Below are 11285 nucleotides of genomic sequence, written 5' to 3'. Positions count from 1 at the left end.
ATGTCAGAAGGGTCCAGCCCTTCCTTCTGTGGCCTAGGATTTGGCTGGTACCACGCTCGCCAGAGACTCTCTTGAGAGTTTTCTTAAAAGAATACCTGATCATGTCATTTCTTTGCTTAAAGCCCTTCAGTGGCCCACAGCATCCTCTAGATGAAGTTCTAATTCCTGGAAACAGCTTGCAAGCCATCTATACTCTGACTCTCGGCTACCTCTCTCTCTCTTCTTTGCCTTCCCCTCCAGGAGGGCAAGACCTATGTCTGTTTTCTTTACTGCAGTGTCCCTGTGCCCAGCCTGGTGCCTCCAGCAATATGGGCCTCAAGTCTGTTAATGAACAAATGTGTGTTTCTGACTTTGATAACTCTGTGCTGGCATCCATCCCCCCTTTCCTCTCCTGTGCCGCACCCCATCATTGCCCTGCACCTGGGTACATTGAGTGTGCAGGTCTGGGCTGGGCTTCCCAGGTCTGCTTACCTAACTGCAGGATACAGATGTCCATTCACTCCAGGATGAGCTGTAGTAGCGGTCCCGGGCTTGCACGCGGATCTGGGCATCCTTGTGGCACGTGACCTTGGCTGAGGTCTCGTCCATGAAGAGCTTATCTTTCTGCAAAGGAGAGGGAAATCTTTGGCAATGCAGTCATGGGGTGAACTGGGCGTATTTCTGCAAAGCACGATCTCCCAAAAAAAGCACACTCTGGTCTTAGAGCACCATGCTGGCAATTCACAGGGGAGTGTGTAGAACTTGCGCCACCTACTGACAGAAGCTCTAAACACATGCAGCTTTTCGATTTAGTAAACCCTGAGGGAGAAACAGCTTTCATCCAGCACAGCTGCCTTGCTTGAAGGCTGCGTGTGCACTCACCCCAGGACTAGGCGGATGGTGGCACTGACCTCAGTGGGCAGGCTCTCCTCGGTGGTTGGGCAGGCACTGCCCTCCTGACACTCCACCATGTACTTCTTATACTGCCTATGGTCCATTCTGACCCTAGCTGGGTGACCTTGGGCAAGTCACTTAACTTTTCTGAGCTTCAATGTCTTCACTCCTGAAGTGGTAATACTACTAGTACCCGCCTTTGTAGGGTTATTGTGAGGTCGTGGTGGATACATGTAAAACTCTTAGCTCTGTTTCAGGCACATAGAAAATGCTAAATAAACTTTAGCTGTTAGTATCATCATTCATCTGACATGCGTCACCCAGAAGATGACATCATTCATCTTCTCCTTGGCGTGGGTCTGCATAAACCCGACCACCAAATATACGGCACCTGGATCACGTCTTACCTTTTCTCTCTTGCTCTTGCCCTGGACCTGAATACAAAAGGTCAGGGAGAAGTAGGAATGTGGGGTGCTCCAGGTGTCGGGGTACTCCCAGCTGACCTCCACCTGCCGAGAATTCTTTAATGGCTTCAGCTGCAGGTTCTTGGGCGGGTCTGGTTTGACTGTGGAAGAAGATAGAGAAACACTCTTTATTTTTCTAATAGGGCTTTGGGATAAGGCAGTGTTGGCTTCTGATCCCACTTTGACCTTTGACCAGGCTGAGTCCATACAGTAGTTACTTAACCTCTCTGAGCACCTGGTTGGCAGACGTGAGGCATCCCTGCTGCTGGTGCTCACGCTGGTGCCCGTGGAAGGCAATTCTCACCAACCCCACATCCTTTAGGGCTGAACCTGAGAGAGGCTCGGAATCCTCATCACTGCACAATCAGATGGGACCTGGCGGTAGAACCACCTCTGCGTAGTGCTCAGAAGAAAGTTCTTAGAGATAACAAGATTCATCTGGGCTGTTCCATGAAGGACCACGCTCTCTGAGGTCAATCCCCTTCTTTGCACCAAACTCGGAACTGAGCTGAGCCTCTCACTGGGCATGAGATGAAAGATTTTCCACTAAGTGCTTTTTTTTGTCTTTTCATGGCATCGGGCACTGACTTGTCCTGTAGCAGTTATAGTCAAATTGTCTCTATGCTCCTTCGTTCATTTGTTCATTCAATAAATAGTTACTGAACACCCATTATGTGCCAGCCACTGGACCGTGCACAGAGGATTCAGCAGTGGGTATCACAAAGACTCTGTCCTCCAGTAGCATACTTTCTTGTAGGTGAGGGGAGGGGAGACAGTCTATGGAATGCGCTCGGGCGCCTAGGCCCAGCACCAGTCCAAAGACCATTGCTCCTACAGATGCTTCATAAATATTCTTCCCTTTGTTCTCAACACAACTGACATCTTCTTTCCTTTAGGTTTCAGCTAAATGTCACCTCCTCAGAGAGACCTCCCCTGGCCACCCTTTGTGAACTAGACCCCACCTCCCCCTACCCACCAAGGGCAATTGCCCCACAAATGCGAGAGCAAGCTCTGTGGTCCTATCAAACTTTATTTCGTGATGCATATTCAATGGATAAATGGTAAAGGAAATGATAAATGGCAAAATCTCCATCTGCCAATTAGATGTCCATTTGGGGTTTTATATTCCAATAAAGAAGTCTCTCTTCAAATGCTAGAGAAAGATTGGTTGGGAATAATTGCAATTAGTAGGGAAGCCTTGGTTCTGAATGGGTATATGATGCTTGAGGGGCTGCTCTTGGATTCATCATGGAAGCTACCTGGGCAGCAGAAGAGAAGTGCAGCCAAGAGCCTGCTTTTTCTAGGGGGGCAGATCTGCATCTGAATTGCTAGCTGTGAGATCTGGGGCAAGTTGTTTAACTTTTCTAAGACTCAATATCCCCTTCCTAAAAATGCAGATAATAGTATCTACATCGTAATTTTTCTGAGTGCAAAATAAAAGAGATAATGCACGTAAACCCCTTACTCCAGGGCATGGGGCCCCCGAACATGTGACGAATGGCATCTCTCCCGATCAAGCACAAAAAACCAAGCAAACTCACTGATGTCTCTGATGAAGAAGCTGCGGGTGTAGTTTTCATACTTGAGCTTGTGAACAGCATCCACTGCGACCTCAATGGGCAGGCTCTCCTCGGCGGCTGGGCAGGCACTGACCTCCTGACACTCCGCTGTGTACTTCTTATACTCCCTGTGGTCCACTCTGACCCGCTCTGCTGAGAGTGTTGCTGCTCCACACGTCATCCCTCGGGGGTCAGAGGAGCTGAAGTCAAAGACAGACATTTTCCTGTGTCACACATTTGTGGGCAAGTTCCTAGCGGTTGAAGCCAGCCAGCGGTTTGAGGACATAATTTCTCCAACTCGTCTAATTTCTCCCTAGGGGATAAGAAACTGCCCTCCCCAGGAGAACAAGCTCTGCTTCAGGAGGTAGTACAAACGATGCAGGGAAACAACTCTGCACTTATGCACCTCTAAACGAATCTGGAAATTTTTAGATCCAGAGCCCCTGGTTAAATCTCCTTAACAAAATTTTAAATTCATGTTGCTCATTTTAATTACAAAATCAATACATGCTATGTATAAAACATTAAAAAGATAAAGATGCATATAAAGGCAATGTGTGTACCTCTTTTAATCCCAATCCTCCTTTAACCCTAATCTCACTGCCCAGATATAAATACAATTCATAGCCTGTTGTATCCCTCCAGACTTCTTTCTATGAATATTCAAAGCAATTATATATCCACATGCATATATGCATACACACATATATTTTGTGTATATACACACATTGATTTTATTTTTTATAAAATAGGATCAAATTATACATATACACACACACGCATATGGTTTTGTAACCATCTTTTCCCCCTCGGAACATATTATGGGGAGCGCTCCACGACAGACCACGTAGATCAGGTTATTCATTTTGACGACTGCACGTTAAGCCGGGGTATAATGTGCCACATTTTATTTAACCTTTTCCCTGCTGATTACCAAAAACGTCACAATAAACACTAGCATCTATGTCTTTGTGCACTTGTATAAGCATTTCTTTAGTTAGCATTTTCATTTTCAAGATGGAAACGTAAGACCCGTAAGTTAATTTACTCAGTGATACAGTGGCAAGGCCAGGATGATTGCCTAGGGGTGCTCTTCCACCCTAGGGGTGCTCCTCCACCCTAGAGTTTGCTCCTCCATCCTAGGGGTGCTCCTCCATCCTAGGGTTTGCTCCTCCATCCTAGGGGTGCTCCTCCATCCTAGGGGTGCTCCTCCACCCTAGAGTTTGCTCCTCCATCCTAGGGGTGCTCCTCCATCCTAGGGTTTGCTCCTCCACCCTAGAGTTTGCTCCTCCATCCTAGGGGTGCTCTTCCATCCTAGGGGTGCTCCTCCATCCTAGGGTTTGCTCCTCCATCCTAGGGGTGCTCCTCCATCCTAGGGGTGCTCCTCCATCCTAGGGTTTGCTCCTCCACCCTAGAGTTTGCTCCTCCATCCTAGGGGTGCTCCTCCATCCTAGGGGTGCTCCTCCACCCTAGAGTTTGCTCCTCCATCCTAGGGGTGCTCTTCCATCCTAGGGGTGCTCCTCCATCCTAGGGTTTGCTCCTCCATCCTAGAGTTTGCTCCTCCATCCTAGGGGTGCTCCTCCATCCTAGGGGTGCTCCTCCACCCTAGAGTTTGCTCCTCCATCCTAGGGGTGCTCCTCCATCCTAGGGTTTGCTCCTCCATCCTAGGGTTGCTCCTCCATCCTAGGGGTGCTCTTCCATCCTAGGGGTGCTCCTCCATCCTCCATTGAACTTAGACAACGAGTGGAGGGAGTCACGTAGAGGGGCTGACCTAGGTTCTGCATCCACGGAAATTGGTTTCTTAGAGAAAGTCCCAGTGTAGTGGACAGGGAAGTTCAGATTAGTGGTGTCGGCAGAAGAAAAAGGAGTTGAAGTGGCCCTGGGAAAATTTCTAGAGGCCTCACAGAGTTTTTTGGAGTCGGCTTCAGGGCTTTCAAGATCTATGCCCTAGAGCTCTTGTTTCTATTTTCAACTCAAGGTGCCATTTTGGCAAGTCATTTGTAGCTTAGATTTCTCCTTTTATCCCTCTCCATGGTGCCGTGAGCCTCAATGAAGCATCACCCGGCAATTTGGGTGAGTGGGTTCAAACACAGCAGAGGCTATTCCCAGGCCCCACTAATATCCTGTTCTAACGCATACATTTGTTTAGGTGATTAGCTTAAAGCTCCATGTTCTTCCCCCAACTTGGGCAAGGAGGGGGGAAAATATTTGAAAAAATATGGGTTTGACTTTGTTTTCTCCCTTATCATCGACTGATAGGGCATTGCTAGGTCACTCTCATTTTCTTAATAAAATAGTTCTAGCAAAATGCTGAGAAATCGGAGTGGTTTCACTTACCCTCTGCTGCTTTTGACACTGAATTTCAAATCAGTACTGATTGCCGTCAGCCACCAGCAGGTGAAACGTCCGGAATAATTCTTTGCCTCACATTTTAGAAAGGTCTTATTTTTGGGTTCTGGATTTGAGAAAAACAAAAATTCAATATTTAGGGGTTTTCTTTCAGAAATATTTTGATCGTGATTAATCACAGGCCACCAACTGGTACAAGAGTGAAGATCTTCCGTTTATTTCCTTGGGAAATGATGCTGTTCCCCGGGCAGGCAGTCCAGCGAGGACGTTCTCAGTAGGATGCTACACATCTAACACATTGGAGGGAGCTCTTAATTTCTTTCAAGGCTATCACCTTGGTGCTGAATTATGCACTATACACATTGGTTAACTTTCATTAGTCATCCAATAATATCACTATTATTTAAAGAGAACCTCATGAAAAGCATCCAGACTCACCATGAAACTCTCTCAACACGAGATTTGGGTGGTTGATAACCCAAAGCGTCTAACAAAGGAAAATGTAGGTTCTGGGTGGTTTCAGTAAGGGACTTGATGTTACTGCATAAACTACACTAGTCATGTTTTAAATTTTTTAATTTTTGTATCTCCTAGGGAGCAAAAGAGAAAATTGACACTATCCAAGGGAATGGAATTACCTTTCTGGTCCTTTAAAATGTCAGTGGACCAAATTCCATCTTCCTTCTTGTGAAGCAGCAGGCGAGAATGGCTCAGAACCTCGCCTCCTTTGTGACAGGTGTACTGGCCTGCATCTCCGAACTCTTTGACTTGGATGGTCAAGGTTTTGCCAGAGCCTAAGACCTCACTGCTCTGGTCCGAGGTCCAGGTGATGCCTTCTTCTTCAGGGGTGTCGCAGGTGAGGACCACCGTTTCTCCAGGGGCATCAGGGTACCAATCCAATTCTACAACATACACTGGAGAGCACAGGGAATGGAGAACCAGACTATGAGCTCCAGGAACTCCAGGACTGTGTGTTTTGAGCCACCTGGGCATCTGCACCATCTAAGCACAACCTTGCTCATCATAGCAAATGCATGCTGAGATGATCTCAGGGTATTGAGCCCCACTTGGGTTCAAAGTCATGGATGAGAGAAGCAAAGAGTTTTACGGCTGCCGTTGACTCACTAACTGGCAGGCTGCCATTAATAATTAACATCTGATTAGCTGGCAGATGAAGAAGGCCTTGATATACTGAAAAATGCAAACAGCACAAGATTCTTTGCTGAAGCCCAGGTGGAGATAAGAAACTTCCAGTACCATTTCAGTTTCATAGGGAATTAGGCAAGGGAGAGAGTCGAGAAAGACTGACCGGGACTGAGATCCTGTCTCCACTAGCTGGCTGGGGAATTTGGAACAAGGTACTTAATCACCTGAGCCTCAGTCTCCTCATCTGTAAAATGACAATAATAATAGTATCTACGGCGTAGGTTTGGCTGTGAGGATTAAATGAAAAAAGCACTTAGGACAGTGCACTTAGTAAAGTACTTAAGGAAAGCACTTAGCACAGTGCCCACCACAGTAAACTCAGTTGTTATTGTCATTCACAGACCAAAGGGTCAGACAACTGCAGAGAGAACTGTCTTGTAATTTTCCGTGGGGATTTAGGGATTTAATTCCTACTGCATGAAATTCACCAATGGAGATTTTCATTCTCTCTGTTTTTTTTTTTCTTTTTTTTTTTTTTTTTTAGCTATTTACACTCCTATGAGGCAATTCAGTAGATCTCAGTCTTCCATTTTATAGAGGAGGGTACTGAGACCAACAGGCTAAACAAGGTTATATCAAGTTAGAAGCACAAGAGCTACATCTCAGACCTTCTGTCTCTGGCTTTGCACTGGATCTCCAACACCAATATCTATCTACACCGGCAGTGGAGGAATGGCTTAGTATAATATTTCAGAGAGTGTGTTGCATCAAAGCTTCCTTCATTCATTCATGCATCGATTACTAATTGAATAGAATAGTTGAATGCAGTGGTTCTCCAAGCATGATCATGGAACCACTGTCAGCAACATCCCCTGGGAATCTGTTAGAAATGTGAATTCTGGGCCGGCCCCGTGGCTTAGTGGTTAAGTGCGCGTGCTCTGCTGCTGGCGGCCCGGGGTTCGGATCCCGGGAGCGCACCGACGCACCGCTTCTCCGGCCATGCTGAAGCCGCGTCCCACATACAGCAACTAGAAGGATGTGCAGCTATGACATACAACTATCTGCTGAGGCTTTGGGGGAAAAATAAATAAATAAAATTATAAAAAAAATGTGAATTCTGAGTTGCCGAATCAGAAACTTTGGGATGAGCCCAGTAATCTGTTTTTCTAGCTCTCCAGATGATTTTCATGCCCACTCAGGTTTGAGAGGCACTGCGGTTAAGAGCCTGGATTTTTGAGTCACGCAGGTCTGGGTTTAGATTCAGCTCTATCTCACACTAGCCTGTGGCCTCAGGCAAGACATTCCATTACTCTAAGCTTCAGCAGCATCATCTTTAAAGTGAACACAATACCAGTACTCGCTTCAGAAGGTCGAGATGTGGATTATACACTAATTTATATGAGAGCTTAACCCAGTCCCCTTAAGTGCTCTATAAATGGTGGCTCTTGTTGTTGGCATCCAAATGGAAAGCACTGTGGAATATAAAGTTCTCACTTTACATCAAAGGGATTTATAACTACTGACTGGGTAACACAGACAAGAGGTAAAAAGCATTTGAGACCCAACTCTTTGGAAACGATCAGCTGTGCTGACATAAAACCACGTGGCACCTTTGGCTTTCTCTAGTTTTTCTTTGCCACACTGGCGACTGAACAGTGTGGCTATTTTCCTGTCACAACTAAGACTCAGAACTAAGGTCCCCTGCACCTTGTCCGGGGACAGGGACAACAAATGCAGGAGGGAGCCTGATGAGGAGCATCTAGAACCTAGTGCTTGGCTTCACCTTCTCATCTTGTGTCCAGAGTCACAAGCCCTCTCAGTGTTTCTCACATTGACTTTCTGGAATTTCTGTGGTTTACCAAATCAGAAGTAACTAAGGGTTAATTAACTATGCGAGGGCCAAGGTTCCCGAACTCACTAAAAATCCCAGGGTTGGAAGGGATCTGGCACAATCATCTGGCTCAGGCCTCTGCCTTTACTCAAAGGAGGGTCTAATGCTCTCAGACCCTCCTGGGACACAGCGGGGATGGCTGGATTCTTGTCTTCCCGAAATTCTTAGGAATAGAGGAATAGGCCAAAATTTCTTTCAGGCACCCATTTCAGTGTTGTACCCTCCGACTGTCAAAAGATTATTTCTGATTATCAGCTGAAATGACTTCATTTTTAATTTATGCCTATTTCCTCTTGCTCAGTTCTCCAAGGACATAGGAAACAATTGCTTCATGTGCTTCTTGTAAAACCTTCTTCAAATACTTGAGTGCACTGGCTTGGAAGTGAGACAGAATTGGGATCAAGTTCCTGTTCCACCCTTACCAGGTATGTGAAATTGGGTAAGTTACTTAATCTCTGTAGCCTCTATTTTCAACATTTGTAAAATGGAGTACAAACAGTCCCTATTTCATATGGTTGCTGTGAGAATTAAATGAGATACTGTGCTCAATAAATATTAACTATTATTATTATTACACTATTAAAGACAGTAATTGCCAACATTATTATGTTGGCTTCAATAAGAAACATCTGAGGGTCTTTCAGGAACAACCAACAATCAGTTAACACATATTCACTGTGTGTGAGATACGAGAAGGACAGAGGGGACCCCTTATTCCACTGATACCTATTCTATTATTCTACTAATGATTTTTACTGATTATTGGGATAATAAATAGGTTCTCCTGAATCATCAGAGACATTATTTTAAACAATCAAAACAATAATACTAGCTCACATCTACTTTCACTTTACTGTCAGTTGGGCTGTATTCAGCATTCACCAACACATTTAATACTCCAGGTGGTAGGTGTCAGTTTGTAATCCCCAGTTTACAGTTGAGGAAACCGAGGTTCAGAGGTGACCCAGCTGAAGGTCACATAACTGAGAAGTGTCAGAACCAGCTTTAGAACCCAAGTCAATGTGAGTCTAAATCCTATGCTTTCCCCAAAGTGCTTGGTCAGAGGTAAGTCATCTGAGTGCCAGTTGAGGGGGTGATATCGTATGGTGGAGTGGGAGATGCTAGAACATAGTTCGTAGGCTTTTTAAATCCTTCACTTTGGAATCTTAATCATATGATACAGCTGGTTTTTAGTAATACTAACCAAGTCCAGATCTCTTCCCACCACAGTCCACCAAAAGCTCCTTCTCATGTATCTAATGTGAAAGCCAACAATATAGACACCCTCGAAGGTGTAAAAAGGACACACAGCCTGTGTGAGTTTCCCCAGAGTGATGGCTCCCACTAGGAAGCCCCAATGCGTGGCTGCCCATTTCAGTCTGATTTCCCCACAGGGCTGCCCGAGAGGCCTGGCTCAGAACCTGGAGCCTCCGGGTTCTAAGAGAGAATAAGGAAAGTCTGGTTACCATCTTTCTCCAGTTCCCATATGGCCAAGAGGGGAGATGCCAGCAAAACCAGGGAAAACCAGGAGAGGACCAACTGCTGCTGATGCATCTGTGAGAGGGAGGGAAACAGGAGGAGAAGGAGGAAAAGAGAGAGAAGAGGGAAAAGAGGAGAGAGAAGGCCAACAATTATTCAGTTACCTTTAGAAGCCATATTCACATTCTCTGTACACTGTTTTTAATCTTTATTTTCCTTCTTCTTCTCTACATGATCAGGTTAACACTAAGTGAATTACTAGCCCTCTGCCAGTGTCTGGGTGAGAACATCTCCAAATAGAGAACCACAGACTCTCTGAGGCTAAAAGAGACCTAAGGCCTACCGTCTGATATAATCCTCTTATTTTTAAGACAAGAAACCTAAAGCTCAGAGAAGGAGCATGACGTGTCTGGATCAACATTCAGCAGTTTTTACTTGGTACTTAGTACGTAAAGGGCACTGAGCTAAAGCAGTTGGGAGAAAAAAAGGATTTTACTTGGATCCTGCCTTCTAGGAGCAAATACTTTCATTCAGAAATATTTATGAAGTCAGTGTGTTAAATGCCTCCCCTCCAGTTGGGGAGATAAGCTACTCATCTGTATCATTGTAGCAGAGGCAGATATGCGGTGACACCAGGACTAATGGAGTTGGGGTGGGGAGAGGTTAATACAAGGGCGATCTTTCAAGTTCTGGCAACCACCTAGTTGGCAGCCCTTGTTGTAGAGGTTTAGTTTCTCTACTCGTTTAGACTGTAATTGCTCCAAACTCAAAGATTACTTCCTCCCATATAACGTAACCAGTGGTTCTCAAACTTGAGCATACAACAGAATAACTTCGAAGCCTTGCCAAAACACAGATTGCCGAGTCCCACCTCCAGAGTGTCTGATTCAGCAGGTCTGGGGATGGGGCCTGAAAATCTGCATTCCTAAAAGTTTCCAAGTGAAGCTGATGTTTCTGGTCTGGGGACCACACTTTGAGAACCACTGGTTTATATCATGTTCAGGGTCCAGAGCGCTGAAAATCAAGATGTTCTCTGGGAGAAGACCATAAAATATTGACATATCCACCGTGAAATAATAAAATGCATAATTTAGTGCTAAATCAGCCACCATCTTGTCCTGAAACTCAGTTTAGATTAGTATCCAGGATTTATGAAAATCTTCAGACAGAAAATTACACCCCACCTGTGAATTAGCTAGAAATGATTATTATTTAATTTCAGTCTGAAACATCTCCATCCATCTCAGAGAGCACCAATGTTCTGCAGGAATACGGTTTCAGAAACCACTATCTAAATCATATGAAGAACAAGGCACAAAATTTTCAGCCAAATACCTTAAAAGTGAGCCTCCCTTGGTTAGGGGACTGAATATTGACAAATTACAGCTTTGTCAGAACTGCTGCTAATGGCAGGGGAACCTTGCTATGTACGTTATTCCCTTATATTATAAAGGTTATGAGTGGCAGAGACAGGACTAGAAGTCAGGCCTCCCTGTACTCAGTGCTCTTGTCACGGCAGCACGG

The 11285-nt window shown here is 45.3% G+C and overlaps 1 protein-coding gene across 1 annotated transcript; it reads right to left on the bottom strand.

Moving 5' to 3' along the window:
• Positions 1-471: 471 nt before the first annotated feature.
• On the bottom strand, positions 472-9836 carry IL12B (interleukin 12B). The gene is made up of 6 exons (XM_014786225.2): positions 9749-9836; positions 5884-6159; positions 5234-5351; positions 2879-3096; positions 1281-1438; positions 472-603 (listed from the first exon to the last, which is right to left on the bottom strand). The coding sequence occupies exons 1-6, from the start codon at positions 9834-9836 to the stop codon at positions 472-474; spliced, it is 990 nt and encodes a 329-aa protein (XP_014641711.1).
• Positions 9837-11285: the final 1449 nt, after the last annotated feature.

This window comes from Ceratotherium simum, chromosome 4 (assembly GCF_057802395.1).
Source record: "Ceratotherium simum simum isolate JZ-2026a chromosome 4, ASM5780239v1, whole genome shotgun sequence".
Taxonomy (NCBI): domain Eukaryota; kingdom Metazoa; phylum Chordata; class Mammalia; order Perissodactyla; family Rhinocerotidae; genus Ceratotherium; species Ceratotherium simum.
This window is presented reverse-complemented; position numbering and strand designations above follow the sequence as displayed.

Excerpts from the sequence above, each read along its gene's own strand:
- IL12B (XM_014786225.2), bottom strand. The coding sequence starts at position 9,836 with ATGCATCAGCAGCAGTTGGTCCTCTCCTGGTTTTCCCTGGTTTTGCTG. Across the intron at positions 5,352-5,883 it reads CATTTTAAAGGACCAGAAAG|AACCCAAAAATAAGACCTTT; the intron begins GTAATTCCATTC and ends TCTCAAATCCAG. Across the intron at positions 3,097-5,233 it reads AGTGTCAAAAGCAGCAGAGG|CTCCTCTGACCCCCGAGGGA; the intron begins GTAAGTGAAACC and ends CTTTGACTTCAG.